The sequence below is a fragment of the Gymnoscopelus braueri genome (genome assembly GCF_963280865.1).
Source record: "Gymnoscopelus braueri genome assembly, chromosome: 23".
Taxonomy (NCBI): Eukaryota; Metazoa; Chordata; class Actinopteri; order Myctophiformes; family Myctophidae; genus Gymnoscopelus; species Gymnoscopelus braueri.
This window is the reverse complement of record NC_137625.1, coordinates 37715777-37737082: the sequence shown is the minus strand read 5'-3', so window position 1 is coordinate 37737082 and position 21306 is coordinate 37715777. Positions and strand designations below refer to the sequence as shown.

Sequence of the window (21306 nt, the reverse complement as noted above, 5' to 3'; positions counted from 1 at the left end):
TCTGGGGGCTTGGGTACGCTGTATACGCCGTATGGCCTGTAGATTTTTTCCGTCCCCACCGTATACATCCAAAAACAGTTCGAAACGGCGTATCTGATACGTTGATACGCATCTGATACGATGCACCCAGGAGTGGCTGGGCTGGGGCGCGCAGCAATACAAACAGCAAGAATGTGGTCTGACCGTCTGACTAGTCTAACTCTGAGGTGAAGGCTTATCATGTGTGTGGCTATTGTTCTTGAGGTGATAATTAATACTGGTGAAGGAATTCACACATTTCAACGACCTGCCATTCACTTCATTGAACGTAGGTCACTGAATTGAGTACTTCATTATTATTCAAATTGCGCGTCATAGCACAGAAAAATCTTGAATCTTCAATACAGTTTGTGTCTTCAATGCCAAGTTAATACTATTCTGTAATAGATGCAGGAATGATCGCTGTTAACATTGCTATTAGGCTATATCTGATAAGCCTAACCAGCATTTATTTATAACAATCCTTGCACTTCTATGGTAATAAAACAAATTGAAAATGCATCTAAGCTCCGAAGTGGTTGAATTACAGGGTGATTAACATTAGAAACAGTAGAAAATCAGTACAAAGCTTATTGTAAGTGTATACTCAGTGTTACTGTGAAACTGGGCCCCGACCGAGTTTGTGCGGGGCAGAAACGCGCGCGGAGCGCACGCAATTTTTTTACATTAATTAATTATACGCGCGTGCGTGTGGGAGGAACTAGGGAGGGAATAGTTATACTGTAGTATACCCTCCAAAAAAATCTAGAACACACCACTGATCTACACCGACTAGCCTATAACATGTTTTCTTATTACTAGCAGTAGTAGTAACCGTGTTGAGATTCTGTTAACAATTGCTGACCTCTCTGGAAGGTGTAGCAGCCATCTGGTTAGAGCGGCTGTGTTGGGACGTTGCACTGCTGACAGACTGGACTGAAGGGGACGGGGAGGCAGTGGGCACAGCCACAGACTGAGGCAGGACCACACAGATCAAATCCCCAGAAACAACCCCACAGGAGGACAGAGTCTGCCCAGTGTCTTCCAGAGTCTCTGTGCCGTTCAGAGATAGAGTGAACTCTGTGTCTGGGCTGAAAACACAAAACAGAACAAAAAAAAAAAAAAACACAAAAGCAGTTTACAAGAGGTTATTGAATAACAAAACAAATTCTTAACCACACCTAATATACCTATAGGTGACTGGGGTTTCCCAGGGCTCTACACTAGGTCTATGTTTGAGGCGACCATAGCTGAATGTGTAGAGTAGGCCGTCTGGGAAACGATTTGGTTCGATTACAGGTAAAATAGGGCTAAAGTGGTTAATGTATGTTTTATAATGTAATAAAGACTTTAATACTTTGACAGGGGCCAGTTTGGAATTGCAGCTTCCTGAAAGTGTCGCTTTAGGGCAGTTTTGAACGTGAGCGGGGTTTTACATAGCCCTGGTCCAGAGCGGTAGTGAGTTCTCTCTAATATATAACGCTCTACCAGGCGTTCGGCTCTGCTCATAGACAAGGAATTCCACTGCCCTGCGAGGGCTCAAACTGTTAAAAAATAAAATAAAAACCACTTCGCTTCTCACCGAAACAAAGGCTGTTTTGTGTTGTTGAAAGTCTATTCTCGGAGGTGGGAAGCCTCTCAGCAACTCACCTTCTCTGTAAAATACACTTTTTGGCCAGAAAAGAAAATATTTCACCGAAGGAAAAATCTGGTCAATAGAAAAATTCCATTGACCAGATCTGTAGAGGGCACTGTGGAGCAATCCGATGAAATATTTTCTGTATTTTACAGAGAAGGTGGGGTGCTGAGATGCTTTCCACCTCCGAGAACAGACTTTCAACAACACAAAACAGCCTTTGTTTAGGTGTGTAGTAGCGAAATGTTTTGTTTATTTTCACTACTGTTGGAGCCCTCGCAGGGCAGTGGAATTCCTTGTACAAGCGCATGCGAATAATACGTTTTTTTAAAAAACCTTATAAAGTCAATGCAAGCTTACACACCAGTTTCGCGGAGCGAAAAAGGCGTCTTTTAATTATTCGGAACGAGTCCGAATTTTGCGTATATTCGCATATTCGCCGGTGTGTAACCGCCTATATATGTCCAGTAATTCGCACGGGAAAAGGAAACATTAATGTCCAGTTTGCTAATCCACAACTACTGTGCCAGATAATCACCAAGATAGTTAAAAAAGAAAAAACGTTTCAGTCATTCAGTCCGACTTCACTGTAGCCTATAGTAGCCTTTTCATACATTATATTTGTATTAGGCTGTCCTGAGAGTTTATACTATTTAGAGAAATGTAAAGTTTCAAATACAAAAGTATTGGTAGTAGTTGCTGGACATTTAGACTGAATGTTTCATTTATCCTCATCTTGCGCTAATGCGTTAGTCTCTCTAACGCATTAGCGCAACTCACTGACGCTCTAGTCCAGCGTTTGTAACCAGGTTTTACAGTCCGTTACAGCTCGTTCAAATAATTGACAAGTGACAACAAGTAAGTCAAAGTTAGCTTGCGTTTCACAGCATGTCTGTCTAACGTTTAAATACGTTAATAATAATTCAAATGAATAAATACAATAAAAACGCACCTTAGTTGCAACACGCCGCTCATGATGACAGATCAGCTGTCAGTTCTGTGCCATCTGTGTGTGCCATCTGTGTTCCGTGAGCAGAAATAACGGAGCAGAAATAAGACTTCCGGTTGACGATCTCTTCAGAATAAGAGTACCCTCTAGAGTAAAAAGAAACCATTGAAAACCATTGAAAAACGGTTCATTTGCACATTAAAACTATAAATTAAGCATTTAAACGAAGCTATATAACACATATTATGTTACTGTGTAACAAAAACGGATTTAAAACATTAATAATTTATCTAAATGGATAAATGCTGTTCAAAGGAGTGCATAGCCTATACAAATTGGACACTGGACAGGAGACGGAGCTTAGTGCCGGAACTTCTGAGGTACGCACGCGTTCGGGGAGACCCCCTCTACACCGCCACACTCTCCGCTAAGCGGCACTAAGGTGTAGAAAACAGTGGCGGGCCGTCCAGTGAGGTCAAGGGTCAGAAAAGGGCCTTTTTCAGTGCATAGCCTATACAAATTGGACACTGGACAGGAGACGGAGCTTAGTGCCGGAACTTGCAAGGTACGCACGCGTACGGGGAGACCCCCTCTACACCGCCACACTCTCCGCTAAGCGGCACAGGTGTATTTTGAAAAGTGGCGGGCCGTCCAGTGAGGTCAGGGGTCAGAAAAGGGCCTTTTTCAGTGCATAGCCTATACAAATTGGACACTGGACAGGAGACGGAGCTTAGTGCCGGAACTTCTGAGGTACGCACGCGTTCGGGGAGACCCCCTCTACACCGCCACACTCTCCGCTAAGCGGCACTAAGGTGTAGAAAACAGTGGCGGGCCGTCCAGTGAGGTCAAGGGTCAGAAAAGGGCCTTTTTCAGTGCATAGCCTATACAAATTGGACACTGGACAGGAGACGGAGCTTAGTGCCGGAACTTCTGAGGTACGCACGTGTTCGGGGAGACCCCCTCTACACCGCCACACTCTCCGCTAAGCGGCACAGGTGTATTTTGAAAAGTGGCGGGCCGTCCAGTGAGGTCAGGGGTCAGAAAAGGGCCTTTTTCAGTGCATAGCCTATACAAATTGGACACTGGACAGGAGACGGAGCTTAGTGCCGGAACTTCTGAGGTACGCACGTGTTCGGGGAGACCCCCTCTACACCGCCACACTCTCCGCTAAGCGGCACAGGTGTATTTTGAAAAGTGGCGGGCCGTCCAGTGAGGTCAAGGGTCAGAAAAGGGCCTTTTTCAGTGCATAGCCTATACAAATTGGACACTGGACAGGAGACGGAGCTTAGTGCCGGAACTTGCAAGGTACGCACGCGTACGGGGAGACCCCCTCTACACCGCCACACTCTCCGCTAAGCGGCACAGGTGTATTTTGAAAAGTGGCGGGCCGTCCAGTGAGGTCAAGGGTCAGAAAAGGGCCTTTTTCAGTGCATAGCCTATACAAATTGGACACTGGACAGGAGACGGAGCTTAGTGCCGGAACTTGCAAGGTACGCACGCATTCGGGGAGACCCCCTCTACACCGCCACACTCTCCGCTAAGCGGCACAGGTGTATTTTGAAAAGTGGCGGGCCGTCCAGTGAGGTCAGGGGTCAGAAAAGGGCCTTTTTCAGTGCATAGCCTATACAAATTGGACACTGGACAGGAGACGGAGCTTAGTGCCGGAACTTGCAAGGTACGCACGCGTTCGGGGAGACCCCCTCTACACCGCCACACTCTCCGCTAAGCGGCACAGGTGTATTTTGAAAAGTGGCGGGCCGTCCAGTGAGGTCAGGGGTCAGAAAAGGGCCTTTTTCAGTGCATAGCCTATACAAATTGGACACTGGACAGGAGACGGAGCTTAGTGCCGGAACTTCTGAGGTACGCACGTGTTCGGGGAGACCCCCTCTACACCGCCACACTCTCCGCTAAGCGGCACAGGTGTATTTTGAAAAGTGGCGGGCCATCCAGTGAGGTCAAGGGTCAGAAAAGGGCCTTTTTCAGTGCATAGCCTATACAAATTGGACACTGGACAGGAGACGGAGCTTAGTGCCGGAACTTGCAAGGTACGCACGCGTACGGGGAGACCCCCTCTACACCGCCACACTCTCCGCTAAGCGGCACTAAGGTGTAGACAAAAGTGGCGGGCCGTCCAGTGAGGTCAGGGGTCAGAAAAGGGCCTTTTTCAGTGCATAGCCTATACAAATTGGACACTGGACAGGAGACGGAGCTTAGTGCCGGAACTTGCAAGGTACGCACGCATTCGGGGAGACCCCCTCTACACCGCCACACTCTCCGCTAAGCGGCACTAAGGTGTAGAAAAAAGTGGCGGGCCGTCCAGTGAGGTCAGGGGTCAGAAACGCAAACGCGGTCATTGGACGCAACCCCACACAACCCCACACAACCACACACAATAAAAGAATACAGACAAGGCTTTGAAAGTTTAAAAAAAGACCTTTTAATTACTCTTTACTAATAAAACAGTGTACAAATTATCAAAAAAATAAATAAATAAAGTTTCCAATATTTGTTTTTAAACATTGCCAATTGTCTTAAGGTGGACTGAGAGGCTACTTTAGTAGTTTAGTAGTCACAGATTTGATCAATTTACTTTATGTGTGTGTGTGTGTGTTAATAACAGCACTCATTATTCAAACACAAATCATGCAAAACTGTAAAAATGTGGAAGTTCTAGGAAGTGCAAACCACACTCAAAAGTATAAAATGGTACTGCGTGCAACGTACCTAAATGCAAACATCACTGTTGGAACTGCGTACCCCACACAATTTTTTTAAATGTCTATTTATAATTAAATAATAAACGGGTACAACATGCAATGTACCACGGTGCAAAGATCACTCAAATGTATTATAAACGGGTACAACGTGCAATGTACTCAAAAGTGCAACACAGCAAACATAAAGTGCAAACATTTTACACACACACACACACACACACACACACCACAAATTTATCAAAAGATAGATGTACGTATATAAAGCAAAACCAGCTCAGTCCAAACATTGCATAGTCTTGTGCTCTAACGTTTGTTTTTTGATGATCACAGTAAGCACAAAGACTAAAAAATTAAATAAAATAAAATTAGATTAAATCAAAACCTAAAGGAAAAAAAAGCAAGACCAAAATGAAATTCCCTCCTGGTGTCTTGGGAAGATGTCAGTTCGGGTCCTTTGCATTCCTCCATTGGCAATGTTCTCCTGCAACATAGACACAACAGAACCTTTTAGGTAGTTTGTCCAAGGTAAGGTAAATCATCACAGTACATGCTTAAACTTTGTACTCAGAGAATTAACTTTCCGCCTGACAACTCATACATAACACAATCTCGCTTTTCACGCTGGCTTTTGAAAGTGTTGAGGCTCACATCAAACAGAATAGCTTTGGAAAACAAACAAGTGAAAATACCACAGCTGCTGCCGTCTTCTTGTGCTATGAAATTGGGACAACTGTGATAACACTCATATCTAAATGTGATACTCATACCTCTGCCATACAATGCAAAGTACTGTAAGGCTAAGTACTTTTGCAGTGGAAAAAATACCTTAACCAGGTCTTGCTCATACACACGTAGTGAATCCATTATCACAACATCTAATGCTATAACATCACCCTTCACTGTCTTTTTTGAGAAATCTACCGCGATGGCTCCCCAATGGGACTTATTTGCGTTGACAGGCAATATCACCAACTCATAATTCCACCAATTGCCTGATGCTCGTGGTACATCTGGCAGGACACTGATGTCATCACACCAAGTACTCTGTAACTGTTGGCTGACAAAAGTGCTGGGACAAATATACGCTTTTTTTTCAACACCAGAAAGCAAGAGCTGATGGTACTCATCGATCGTCTTATCACTCAGCCACCCGTTATTCTTCACAGTTGGCTTTGAAATGGGTCTCACTTTTCTATCCCTTGTCTGCTTGGGTTGTTTGCATCTGGCTGTGCATTTATGTTTTAGTTTGACCTGCGGAAAGTTGATTAGTTTCACACTATTCGTTTTTTCGTATGACACGACAAAGAAACTAGCTGTGGTCAGTATTTTTTGCATCAGCTCAAAGGTATAGCCTGCTGTGTCATTGGATGCATTTGTCATGATATGCCATTGCTGGTCTTTACAGGTGTATAATGACACATATGGTGACTTATCAAAAAATGCACAAATACTGGACACAGCATAATCATTTTGGTGGTACAGACAGGAGAGAGTGAACGTTTTTGGAATTTCTGCACCAGATCTTAGCAGGAGAAGTAAAGACTGTGGGCTGTGAATTACTTTATAGGTTGATAAGCTTAAGTCCTGCTTACATGTTTTACATTGGTCAAGTTGAGCAGGAAATGTTTTTGCAACTGCATCCAAGATGCCTTTTTGTGACACTTCAAGTGGCTGCACTATGAGTTGTGACTTGTTCTTTCTAGATGGTACGGCCTGGTCACCACATTGAGTACAAATATAGCGACCAAGACTTTTAAGGCAAAGCAGGTCATTTCCAAGGAAAGGAGCCCCAAGTGTGTCATCCACAAAGCTGTCTAATATGTGGCACACGTCTGTCATAGAAAATTGCCGAGACACTAATGACACCACCTGAGTGTTGGCAACATTGAGTTTCTCAAGCGCTTTGTTAAACAATGCTGGGGACTGCGCTGCTGCTGCTGCTGCTGCTGCTGCTCATGCTGCTGCTGCAAGCCGTGTGTGACATTTTTGGAAAGCAGATGTCTGTTTTAGAAATGTTAGTATTGGTAATGGTATGGCTTCAAACATATTGTGATTTGGTCTTTCATTGCAAAAAAACACATCCACACCATGGCCAATATCTTCCAAATTGTCCTCTATTGTGATGCCAGCATTAAGTGATGCATCATTACATTTCACATAGAAATAAATGTACCCATGTGGTTTTGCCAATTGCAATGCATTTGCTGGTTGAAGGATGTTTATATTTGTATCATCTGCTCTAATTACAACATTGTCATAAAGCAAATGTGCCCAGAAGTGTCCGGCTTTGGCCACTGAGCCTACATGACAAATGATTGAGCCCAACTTATACTTAATTTTACTGCTGTCACGAATGGGAATTTCGATTATATCAGATGGGACTACAGGCGTGTGGAGCACCGTCCCACCATTATCAACACGGGACACAGAAAGAGTAATGACATCAGGAGCATCAATCCAACATATTTGTCTCTTCATTGCTGAACCACATGCTGTACATCTCTGTTGACCTTCACCTTCCATGATTGTGTGTTCGAAAAGAGAATTGAGGGACTCACATTTCTGTGTCAGCGGTAATGCAAAAACAGTAGGCGCGCATGAAATGCTTTCAACTTTCAATGCACATTTTTTACAGATGTCTGTATGTTTTGCCATAGCAGTTGTTTGGACACTACAATCATGCAACCAGATTAATAATTTGTGTATCAAATCTAGTGGGTCATTGTGCATTGACAAGGACAACGCTGGGATGCTCTTGACTAATTCTTGAGTGACACCATGGATTGTTTTAGCATGAAATGTGTGCCCTGGATTTTGAAAAAATATATCATCAACCGCAGTGTCATATGAATTGTCTTTTCGATCATGCTCTTTATCAATAATTCCTGCAATTCCTGGCAGCTTCTGTGTTTCATACTTAATGCGGCCAATACTAGCTTCCACCTCGCTGGAGTTCCTTTTGCTACCAAGTACAATACAAGCAGCAGATACTATATTACCTGCTTGTTTCAGTGTTTTGGCATTAACTAAAGCGCTGAAGATGAACATAGCCAATTTAAACCTATAATCTCTATTAAAGTACTGTTGTTTGCAAATGTGACTTGCCTGTTTCATCAGATGACTCTTACATGCTCGTATGGTACAAAAACATGGCTTGTATGTTTTTCTGATGGTAGCAATAGAAAAGTTGTGATTAGCAAAACGTATTATACAGTAAGGATTTGATTCCTTCAGCTTTCTGGCAAATAACTCTTGCCATTCATACCTCTTAAAAGTCTTACTTCCTTTGGCTCTGTAGGAGTGAAAAAGTTCCTATTCGGAAGCCTGCAAAGTAAAGCTAGTAGGTTCAAGGGCACAGTGTTTGAAGGGTCCTAGTGTTGCACCAGGTCCCATGACACTCTGAACAGTACTTTCATCTAGAGTCTGCATTTGTATGTCATCCTCTTCAAGACTATTCAATTTACACTCACGTCCTATGTTAGGCTGACCCACCACAGATTGATTGCCAGACTGATCAAGCTGTTCATCTACAGGGCACTCATGAAGTGCATAGGACTGTTCTATTTCCACAAACGGCTCTTGTAGGGCCGAAACATAGTCTACAGGGCTTTCATGAAGTGCAGGGGAGTGATCTGTTTCACGTTCCACAAAAGGCTGTTCAACTACAGGGCTGTCTTGCACTACCAACTTTTCCTCCTCTCCATGGTGCACAAATGGCTTAGGCTGCACCTGAACACGGCAATTTCTTTCTGTATATAGAATCCCCTGTGTCAATGCCTCATGATTGCAAGTGGTGGATAAACAGGCATAAGTGAGAGTATCAAAGTCTCGACTCTGTGAAACTCCCACACAGTCCATATGATACCAGCCTCCACAGAGATTACATTCAAGCATAGCTTTTGCTGGGTCATTTGTTTTTTCACAAATGCAATAGACAGTTTTTTTTTGTTTGTTTTTTGGCCTCACCCACTCATCACCTAGTGTATGTTTGGCATTTCTTTTGCCCACATGCATTTTCATGGGTGTAGCAGATGTATTAGCTTGTAGAACCTCTGCAGCTATCTTGTCAGCTTTATCTGAATATGCACTAATATGTTTCTTCTCTGTGGTCAAGGTATCACCACTATCTGGACATCCACTATTGTCATCCATATCCTGGATGTTCCCAATATCAACTGAACAAGCAAGAGTATTTTGGTCTCCCTCATCAAACAGATTAATAAGGCCTTTCACATCACCTCTATTTGCTTGCCAAATTTGACGGAGACGTTTAACAGAAAGCATCTCTCTTTTTTGTGAACTAATTGGCCAACCAAGTTCTATTGCAACATCTCTCCAGAAGCTGACATTGTCTCTGTCTGTGTGTTGTTTTTGCATTGCGTGTATTGCTTTAGCAATGGGAAGATAATTCGTATCGTCTTTCTGTCTATTTTTGTGTTTCAAAGCAAAGTCTTTGCTGCCACCACATAATTTCAACTTGTTATTATCTGTACGATTTGTGACTTTAAGCCCAGCTCCAAAAGCTTTGCACCGTGGTACATTGCATGTTGTACCCGTTTATTATACATTTGAGTGATGTTTGCATTTAGGTACGTTGCACGCAGTACCATTTTATACTTTTGAGTGTGGTTTGCACTTCCTAGAACTTCCACATTTTTACAGTTTTGCATGATTTGTGTTTGAATAATGAGTGCTGTTATTAACACACACACACACACACATAAAGTAAATTGATCAAATCTGTGACTACTAAACTACTAAAGTAGCCTCTCAGTCCACCTTAAGACAATTGGCAATGTTTAAAAACAAATATTGGAAACTTTATTTATTTATTTTTTTGATAATTTGTACACTGTTTTATTAGTAAAGAGTAATTAAAAGGTCTTTTTTTTAAACTTTCAAAGCCTTGTCTGTATTCTTTTATTGTGTGTGGTTGTGTGGGGTTGTGTGGGGTTGCGTCCAATGACCGCGTTTGCGTTTCTGACCCCTGACCTCACTGGACGGCCCGCCACTTTTTTCTACACCTTAGTGCCGCTTAGCGGAGAGTGTGGCGGTGTAGAGGGGGTCTCCCCGAACGCGTGCGTACCTTGCAAGTTCCGGCACTAAGCTCCGTCTCCTGTCCAGTGTCCAATTTGTATAGGCTATGCACTGAAAAAGGCCCTTTTCTGACCCCTGACCTCACTGGACGGCCCGCCACTTTTCAAAATACACCTGTGCCGCTTAGCGGAGAGTGTGGCGGTGTAGAGGGGGTCTCCCCGAACGCGTGCGTACCTTGCAAGTTCCGGCACTAAGCTCCGTCTCCTGTCCAGTGTCCAATTTGTATAGGCTATGCACTGAAAAAGGCCCTTTTCTGACCCTTGACCTCACTGGACGGCCCGCCACTTTTCAAAATACACCTGTGCCGCTTAGCGGAGAGTGTGGCGGTGTAGAGGGGGTCTCCCCGAACGCGTGCGTACCTCAGAAGTTCCGGCACTAAGCTCCGTCTCCTGTCCAGTGTCCAATTTGTATAGGCTATGCACTGAAAAAGGCCCTTTTCTGACCCCTGACCTCACTGGACGGCCCGCCACTTTTCAAAATACACCTGTGCCGCTTAGTGGAGAGTGTGGCGGTGTAGAGGGGGTCTCCCCGAACGCGTGCGTACCTTGCAAGTTCCGGCACTAAGCTCCGTCTCCTGTCCAGTGTCCAATTTGTATAGGCTATGCACTGAAAAAGGCCCTTTTCTGACCCTTGACCTCACTGGACGGCCCGCCACTTTTCAAAATACACCTGTGCCGCTTAGCGGAGAGTGTGGCGGTGTAGAGGGGGTCTCCCCGAACACGTGCGTACCGCAGAAGTTCCGGCACTAAGCTCCGTCTCCTGTCCAGTGTCCAATTTGTATAGGCTATGCACTGAAAAAGGCCCTTTTCTGACCCCTGACCTCACTGGACGGCCCGCCACTTTTCAAAATACACCTGTGCCGCTTAGCGGAGAGTGTGGCGGTGTAGAGGGTGTCTCCCCGAACGCGTGCGTACCTTGCAAGTTCCGGCACTAAGCTCCGTCTCCTGTCCAGTGTCCAATTTGTATAGGCTATGCACTGAAAAAGGCCCTTTTCTGACCCCTGACCTCACTGGACGGCCCGCCACTTTTCAAAATACACCTGTGCCGCTTAGCGGAGAGTGTGGCGGTGTAGAGGGGGTCTCCCCGAACGCGTGCGTAACTCAGAAGTTCCGGCACTAAGCTCCGTCTCCTGTCCAGTGTCCAATTTGTATAGGCTATGCACTGAAAAAGGCCCTTTTCTGACCCCTGACCTCACTGGACGGCCCGCCACTTTTCAAAATACACCTGTGCCGCTTAGCGGAGAGTGTGGCGGTGTAGAGGGGGTCTCCCCGAACGCGTGCGTACCTTGCAAGTTCCGGCACTAAGCACCGTCTCCTGTCCAGTGTCCAATTTGTATAGGCTATGCACTGAAAAAGGCCCTTTTCTGACCCCTGACCTCACTGGACGGCCCGCCACTTTTGTCTACACCTTAGTGCCGCTTAGCGGAGAGTGTGGCGGTGTAGAGGGGGTCTCCCCGAACGCGTGCGTACCTCGGAAGTTCCGGCACTAAGCACCGTCTCCTGTCCAGTGTCCAATTTGTATAGGCTATGCACTGAAAAAGGCCCTTTTCTGACCCCTGACCTCACTGGACGGCCCGCCACTTTTGTCTACACCTTAGTGCCGCTTAGCGGAGAGTGTGGCGGTGTAGAGGGGGTCTCCCCGAACGCGTGCGTACCTCGGAAGTTCCGGCACTAAGCACCGTAATTATGTAATTCTAGGCATCTGCTTTAAAATCAGGGTTGGACTGATAACTTAATTATTACCTAACTACAGCAGAATGAAAGGAGAGACATTTAGCAGGGAAAAACGAAAGCAATAATATAAGGTTTTCAGGTTACACTTTACACTTGCAGGACAAACATTAATTAGAGAATGCATGCTTAACCATTCAAAGTGTTTCTAACCTAAATGCAGTGGTTTTCAAACCTTTGAATAAATTCCTGTTACAAATGGCCCATATTTAGGTGTGAAGTGCACATTTGATGGGGGTCAATAGCCTCAATCTGGAACAACCTGGCACTTAGAAGTGATCTAAGCCAATTAAAAAGACATACTGTACATCATAAATGTATTTTTTATATGCAATTGTGTCCTTTTTTTAAACTTGCCACTTGGAAGTGTTTTAGTATGAGCCATTTAAAAGGCATACATCATAATGTATTTTTAAAATAGATTTGTGTCTTTTAAAAAATATTAAAAAATGTAGATCTTATTTTGAAGGCAACCGGAAGCCTTATTTCTGCTAGCTCGAAAACCGGAAGTCCAATTTCTGCTCACGGAACGGAGCTACTAGTGCCAATGAACACGCAGCTACGGAGACAACGGAGCGACACACACGGTCAAACCGGCGAAACGCGTTAATACCATTTTCGGGTTTCTGATCCGATCGGAGCGGAAATAACTGTACGTCATCAGGTGGCCGGAACCCACGACCAGAACCTTCGGTGCCGTGCACCTCCAAATGATTCCCCGAGTTTAAAACGTGTTTAGTTTAGTATAATCGTTTCGTTTCTTTTGGTTTAATAATCGTTTGGTGTGTTTATCTTTTATTCTAACTCGTATTGCGACTAGCGAGACTGAACGAATTGATACGCATTATGTGGGGTACAAAAACAATGCGACGCCAACCGGAACCCACCACCGGAATACGATGTTTTTGTTTTTTTTTCTAAACCGGATCACACGGGCCAGTTTGGAACGAATACCGGACTTTCCGCCGTGATGTAAAGGCTGGTGACGCGAGGTTAATGTAATGTGACTACTGCTGCTGAAGCAGGACTACAGTCACTACACATTTCAACGCTTTGCATCATATTGTCTGCCTGTACACGAGCAGCACAATGGCTAGAACCTACGACGATGAGGTGAAGTACTTGGAAAAGATTGACAAGAACAGCTGGCGCATCAAAAAGGGCTTCGTCCCTAACATGCAGGTCAGTATGAACTCACACAGAATGAATGTGCTCTGCTAGCTATAGCTCTTTTTTTTTGCTAGTTGACTAGTAGTTGTGATCACAGTCAGCCTTAGCTAGCACACTTGTTAACAGTAACACACACACACACACACACACACACACACACACACACACACACACACACACACACACACACACACACACACACAGTTGGACCTCTGCACTGGAAAAGGGGCATCTGTCTGAATTCATGAATCCCACTTCTGTTCTGACACCAATTGAATTCAGTGTAACCATCAGCAGGCATAAGTTGGACCAAAATGAACAGTGGACACTGGACAGTCACTAAAGGGGTGCAGGCTCAGTCCTTAGAATGGACATTATATGCATCCCTCAGATTCGAGATTTTCCCTTTAATTGCAGGTTGAAGGGATCTTCTACGTCAACAATGCACTTGAGAAGTTGATTTTTGAGGAGCTACGCAATGCCTGCCGAGGAGGAGGTGGGTGGCAACTAATAAGCCCTTGGAGTAATTGTATCATGACACATCTTCCATCATTAGCACCAATGTGGTGCTAATGATGGAAGATGTGTCATGATACAATTACAACATGGTGTACACCTAGCCCTAGAATGTCTGTGATCTTACATACATTTCAAGTATTCCAAATACACAGTCATAGATAGCTCTCGGCGCCCCACTGTGTAGTGCCGATCTGTGCGGCCATAAAAGTGCTCTAAACTCCGTCTGTACTCACCCAATAATTAATTCCTAAGACTTGGAGTCATATTTTGTCCTCTAGTTTCATATCCATGTGAAAGTTCTGCCAGAAAACGTGTGTTTAGTCAAATATCTCCACTTTTTCACGAGCTGCACACGGACGACTTTCTGTACGACGCGAGGGGCCAGGAATGATTGCAGGACTGAATATACGTAACTTCCTTTAGGACGCACAAATGTTTGGGACACACAATTGGCAGGTGATGTGATTCATTACCCCGCACCAATCACAAGCACCTACACAGTGGGGCACCGAGAGCTATCTATGACTGTGTATTTGGAATACTTGAAATGTATGTAAGATCACAGACATTCTAGGGCTAGTGTACACCATGATTTAACCGCAAGATATTTAGTGTTGCGGGGGAAAAAAGAGGGGTCCTTGTGTATAAGACCCCTGGGGTACTCCAGTGAGTCAACTAAGTATATAGGCGTTAAGTAGGTATTTCCATGCTTTTTCTTTTTAGGTTTTGGTGGATTCCTTCCAGCCATGAAACAAATCGGCAATGTTGCAGCGCTGCCTGGAATAGTGCATGTAAGTACTTGCATTTGATGCCATCATTCACAGCATTTCGTTCAGAGGGACTGTACACTGTAGTGGCGTCAGGTCTTCTGACGATAACCGTTGATCCACAGAAATCCATCGGCCTCCCAGATGTCCACTCTGGTTATGGATTTGCCATCGGAAACATGGCAGCCTTTGACATGTCTGACCCCAATGCTGTGGTGTCTCCAGGTATGTGAGACTGCAGTGACTGATGACAGCAATCAAATGACTCATTTCACATTGGAGCAGAATTCAACTGATGCCAGATTTGTATCCCATATTTTAGAGAGTCCTAGCCCACCGATTACCTGTGTTTACTTTTGATCAATATTTTGGAAAGAAAAAGATATATCTTTGCACTTTTAGATTTGATTAACGTTTCTATTTGAGAACATTTAGCTTCTAAGCAATCGAATGAATAGAACATTTGATAGATAAAACATTTAAATTAAGTCTACAAACTTCAATATATGAAAAGAACATTTAACTTTGATTATTATACAATGAAGAAGCAAACATGTAAATATGAAATACACATACATTGATCTTTATTTAATTTAAGCACTTAAAGGGATATTTCACTTTCACATAAAATAAACATTTAAAAAAAATATTTAAAAAAAATGAAAGAAGTTATGGCAAAATAAAGGCCCCCTCACACATTAGTAGGACACTCTAATGCGTGAGGGGGCCATGAATTTTCCATTACTTTTTTCATTTATTTTTAATATATTTTTTAAATGTTTCCCCCCGCCGAAAGTGAAGTATCCCTTTAAGCCTTACTAGAAAAAATAATCAAAAATAGCTGCTCTAAGCTCACGTTGTGAGCTTTTATATTAGCTTTTCTTTTTATCTTAAAGAGTAAAAAATCAGAACATAAATGCTGATATGGATATCACCAAAAAAGTTAAATAATGGCTGATATATCTGCCAAACCGATATCAGTTGGGCTCTAGTTTACATTGAAGATGATGATCTAGCATGCAACAGCGATGCTCGATCTGAGATGTACTGTATATATGTCTTATTGTTGTGCTCATGTCTTAATAACATAATTTAAGAAGCGTTGTTTCAGCTGTCCACTCACACATGATGTACCTGTATGTGATGATGTGTTGTTGGTGTGTGGCCGCTTGTGTGCAGGGGGTGTGGGCTTTGACATCAACTGTGGTGTGCGTCTGCTGAGGACCAACCTGGATGAGGGAGACGTTCAGCCCGTGAAAGAGCAACTGGCCCAGGCCCTGTTCGACCACATCCCTGTGGGAGTGGGCTCCAAGGGAGTCATCCCCATGACCGCCAAGTAAGTCAGTGATTCTGAACCTTTTTCACCAGTTGATAAAAACCCGTGCCTTACATGAACCTCGTATTTGACACCAATGACACCGTATTTGACACCAATTAAGATTTATTTAGCTATTCAAAAATTGCAGATATACAAGCTCGGTGCCGCGCTTGTAGATCTGCTATTTTTGAAAAATCTTGAACATTTGTGCAAATCTTTGAATATATATATATATATTTTTAAAGCAAACATTTGTAACTCAAATCTTTGCTTCTGGGGGGTCCCTGGAACAAAATATTTGGGGGTCCGCTGCCAAATACATATAATTTTGGGGGTCTTGACATTATTATTTTTTTCGGTGCCGCGCTATGAGCTTGTATATCTGCTATTTTTGAAATGCCAAAGAAATCGTAAAATGACACAATGCGTTCCCGCCGGTCTTAATGTGTGAAATAATGAGTCCTCCTATTTGCGAGCGATACGTTGAACGTCTGTCTGGATGTCTATGCAGGGATTTGGAGGAGGCCCTGGAGATGGGTGTGGACTGGTCCCTGAGGGAGGGCTATGCCTGGGCCGAGGACAAGGAGCACTGTGAGGAGTACGGCAGGATGCTGCAAGCTGACCCCAACAAGGTCTCCTCCAAGGCCAAGAAGAGAGGACTGCCTCAGGTAACTTCACATTAACTATAGAATATTACCCCAGATCCATGTGGTAATATCCATATTACAGATACTCTGTTGTCTAGACGTGCAATAGTTAATTGAACTAATCCATTGGTTCTCAAAGTGGGGTCCGGGGACCCCCAGGGGTCCTTGGGGGGGTTCCAGGGGGTCCCCAACAAAATGTGTTAATATAGCATATATATATATATATATATATAGCACAATAATTGTAACCTTTTATACTTTGGCTATTCAAAAATAGCAGATATACAAGCTCATAGCGCGGCACCGAGTGCTGTGCTATGAGCTTGTAGATCTGCTATTTTTTTTTAATCTGGAACATTGTGCAAACCTTTGAACATAAAACATGTTTTTAAGCGAACTTTTTAACTCAAATCTTTGCTTCTGGGGGTCCCTGGAACAAAACATTTGAGATGGAGGTCCTTGACATGAAAAAGTTTGAGTTCCACTGAACTAATCTATTTAATCTATCATTGTTGTTCAAATGCACAAGGCAGCGCGTGGTGATGATCCTATGTTGGTTTGTCTCCTGAAGCTGGGTACGTTAGGAGCAGGGAACCACTATTGCGAGATCCAGGTGGTGGATGAGATCTATGACGACTACGCTGCCAAGAAGATGGGCATCGATCACAAGGGCCAGGTGTGTGTCATGATCCACAGCGGCAGCCGAGGACTGGGGCACCAGGTGGCCACAGGTAGGCGCCGGTTCTTCTTGGTTGCATCAGTCACAATAGTAGGAACAATGGAATCATAGTTGCTCTGGTAATAAACATCCATAATGAATAGAAACATCCATGAATATGAATACGGAGGAAGCCGATTTAATTTTTTATCAATTATTTATATAAAAGAATAACCATAATATTACAGATCATCAAATGACACCTCACTAAGTGAATCACATTGACTAACAGAAGAAATGTAGATTAACAACAACAGCAACACATTTTTTTGCCTATAATGACATGCCAAGAATAGGGTTGCTACTTGCTAGGTTTAATGTGTTAAGTAATCAGATCAATGTGTAAGTCTACCATTTGAAAAAAATGCATTTAGTAAAAAGCGCATATCTCTTATATTTAGATGCCCTTGTTGCCATGGAGAAGGCCATGAAAAGGGACAAGATCATTGTGAACGACCGTCAGCTGGCCTGTGCTCGCATCTTCTCTGACGAAGGCCAGGACTACCTGAAGGGCATGGCCGCCGCTGGAAACTACGCCTGGGTCAACCGTTCCTCCATGACCTTCCTCACCAGACAGGTAGGTACCTATTCAACAATAGCAGATATACAAGCTCATAGCGCGGCACAGAGTGTCGCGCTATGAGCTTGCAGATCTGCTATTTTTGAAAAATCGTGAAACTGTGCAAATCTTTGAATATATATATATATACGGTATATATTTTTTTTAAAGCGAACATTTGTCACTCAAATCTATGCTTCTGGGGGTCCCTGGAACAAAATATTTGACAAATGTTTGCTTTAAAATGTATAAGATTTGCACACATTTTCACGATTTTTCAAAAATAGCAGATCTACAAGCTCATAGCGAGGCACTCGGTGCCGCGCTATGAGCTTGTATATCTGCTGTTTTTGAATAGCCAAGTATAAAATAATGGTTTAAGTGATTACACAGACGTGTTTTTTTTTACACTGTGTAAAATGATTTTAAGTCTGTGGAGCTTCAGGCAGACAACTCAAAGCAGCACCAGCTCCTTTATCAGGCGACCAGTCACATGCACACGTCATCTGATCGGGGCAGGTTATTAAAACCTCCCTGCTTACCTGATCATTCCCTTGCTCTGCTTGCTTGTGCTGTTCTGTTGTTGCTGCTTGCTCTTCTGCCTTTATGAAGGTTTGCAGTCCCACCACAAGCCCAGCATCCACCTGTGGGCTCTGTTCTGATTCTCTTTGGGCTTGCCAGTTCATTCCCCGTAATATCTATTTGGCAGATCATTTGTTTATTACGTGTTTACAGGGAATTCATTGAGACAGAGCCTTGACGCCCACATTAGGTTATACTTATAGATATTTATGTTCAAACTAGACCATACCCGTGGGGGGATATGCGCACATGATTTGGCAACCCGGGAGCCAGCGAACACAAAAACGCTAATAAACATGGTCAATTAATGGTCAATGGTTGTGTGCAAATTCAGATCAATTGCTCCAGCCACCGAGGAGAACCGGGCAGAAGAGATTTTGGCCTCACCACCCACACAGAGCTTTGTCGAATTATAGGAGGATATTACATTTATGCTCAATAAATATTTATTTCAATCCAAGAGTTGTCTGACTGAATTAGGGTTTAGTTAACGCTCATCTCCAAACTTGGCTTTGAGAAAGTTCCTTGTACGGTAACATCACAGCCATGGGATTGTGATATATATTCTAGAGATAATAATCTGCTAATGTGACTTCCAGGCGTTCGCCAAAGTGTTCACCACCACGCCCGACGACCTGGACATGCACGTCATCTACGACGTGTCTCACAACATCGCCAAGGTGGAGGAGCACATGGTGGACGGCAAGCAGAAGCAGCTGCTGGTGCACCGCAAGGGCTCCACCCGAGCCTTCCCCCCGCACCACCCGCTCATCGCTGTGGACTACCAGGTACCCACCACTCAGCCATCCAGGAATAGGCAGGTTATTAAAATGACCATCAATGTAAGGTATACTTAGTAATGTATCACCTGTAGAGCCCGATTTAATGCTGGAGAGTCCGGTGGTCAAAAAGTGCAACATTTTCTAATATAATTGAACAACTTGGGATTTAATTAGTTTATTGGTAATTAGTTTGGCATGCCAAAAAAACGTACAAATAAATACAAATAACTTTTTATTTAACCAGGTAAGCCTGATTAAAAGAAATTTAAAAAATAGCCAATGCTATCACATCGCTTTGTGAGATTGCAGCAGTCGTCAAGATGTGTTCTTCCACAGCTTACAGGTCAGCCGGTGTTGATTGGAGGGACCATGGGGACTTGCAGCTACGTGTTGACTGGAACAGAGCAGGGCATGACGGAGACCTTTGGCACCACCTGCCACGGCGCGGTAGGAAGTCGTTTTACTTTATCTGTATTATCAGAAGACTGAGCCCAAAGCAAATATATTTAACGGATGTCTTAATGCTCTGCCATACGGCTCTTCACACACTTTCATTTGGTGAAATTATGTCCATGCACATCATTGACACAAACGGAACATTTTATATAACCACTTAAGCCCTATTCAAAAATGCTATCTACAAACTCACAACGCGGCGTGATGCTATTGCGACATGTGAGCTTGTATCTGCCATTTTTGAAAGATTTATAATTTTTGAAAACCTGTTTAAAAATAGGGACCCCAGGTTGAAAGTGGTTAGAAATCAGGACACATCGTTTGTATAGTTGTACTGATGTCATAAAAGTCAAATAATCGTGTGGTATATCAGTTTTGCTCTACCGTTATGGGAGATGAACTACTTCCCTCTCCATTTGCTCAGCCAAGATGCTATGTACCGTATCTTGTTAAGTAGACATACAATCTATTTTTACGTAAGTTGCATGACATGTAATCTGTTAATTTAAACAAATGCACCAATTTACACCCCATTTTATACAGGGTCGTGCTTTGTCTCGAGCAAAATCTCGCCGCAACTTGGACTTCCAGGAAGTTCTCGACAGCTTGGCAGACAAGGGCATTGCCATCAGAGTAGCTTCACCCAAACTGGTCATGGAGGAGGTAACGACAACAACAAAAGTCTTCATTTGAGTATTATTGTTTAAAATGATAATTTAGCTCTTCAAATAAATATTAACGGAATTAAGTTTGTAAAAACACAGCATTTGATGACATTTTGTGCTTCGATATGGTGTCTGTCTAATACCTTTTTGGTGTTTTCCGTTTCCAGGCTCCAGAATCATACAAGAATGTGGATGATGTGGTCAACACATGCCATAATGCTGGAATTAGCAAGAAAGCTATCAAACTTCGACCCATTGCGGTCATTAAGGGCTAAGGAGGCATGGCTCTACCAGTGACTGTAGCACTTGCCACGTGAATCAGGACGATCACAGGCCGCCCTGTTAAGAGGAAGTGAGGTCATCATTCTGGGACGTGACATGAGATTTGTACATACAAACACAGACGAACATCTTAACAGCAGAAGTTTTGACTACAAAGAAGGATTTTTGTTGGGAGTTTTAACAAATAGGACAGGGGGGTAAAAAACTATTTATAATCTAATTTCTTGGTTGAAAATGTCCAAGTTTCTTAAGTTTATTTTTATGTTAAATGCTGCTGTGAAATGCGATGTGTGCTGTAGAGGTTGCTACGGTGAATAAACTATATCACCTGACACCTGCTAGTGAACTGAACCTAAGGTTTAATAGCTCCATATCAATTTGGGTATGCAGGATCTTTAAAAATGAAGCGAGGGCACTTGTTCTGACTTAACCCATTAAAACCAGGAAAGCATAGGTGTCATTTTAGCGTTGGCGCTTCAAAAATAGCAGATGTACAAGCTCACAGCGCGTCACTTCGTGCCGCACTGCGAGCTTGTACATCTGCCGTGTTTTTAAAAAAAAAGGAAATCTTCTCTCCTGGGGGTCCCTGGCCAAATGTAAATTATATCATTTTTGGAGTCTTTGGCACAAAAAAGTTTGAGGACCACTGATTTAGTGGCACTTGTAGAATCGCCCTCAGGTCTTAACTAATATT

At 43.5% G+C, this 21306-nt stretch overlaps 1 protein-coding gene across 1 annotated transcript; it reads left to right on the top strand.

The window, feature by feature from the left end:
* Positions 1-13173: 13173 nt before the first annotated feature.
* On the top strand, positions 13174-21293 carry rtcb (RNA 2',3'-cyclic phosphate and 5'-OH ligase). The gene is made up of 12 exons (XM_080421048.1): positions 13174-13329; positions 13735-13813; positions 14560-14627; positions 14729-14828; positions 15783-15939; positions 16433-16589; positions 17140-17299; positions 17688-17863; positions 19027-19215; positions 19546-19656; positions 20209-20328; positions 20498-21293. Exons 1-12 carry the CDS (start codon positions 13237-13239, stop codon positions 20603-20605), a joined length of 1518 nt encoding a protein of 505 aa, XP_080277174.1. The 5' UTR covers positions 13174-13236; the 3' UTR covers positions 20606-21293.
* Positions 21294-21306: the final 13 nt, after the last annotated feature.

Coding starts and splice junctions, on each gene's coding strand:
- rtcb (XM_080421048.1), top strand. CDS start 13,237: ATGGCTAGAACCTACGACGATGAGGTGAAGTACTTGGAAAAGATTGAC. Junction 17,864..19,026: donor TGACCTTCCTCACCAGACAG/GTAGGTACCTAT, acceptor TGTGACTTCCAG/GCGTTCGCCAAAGTGTTCAC. Junction 19,657..20,208: donor GCACCACCTGCCACGGCGCG/GTAGGAAGTCGT, acceptor CATTTTATACAG/GGTCGTGCTTTGTCTCGAGC.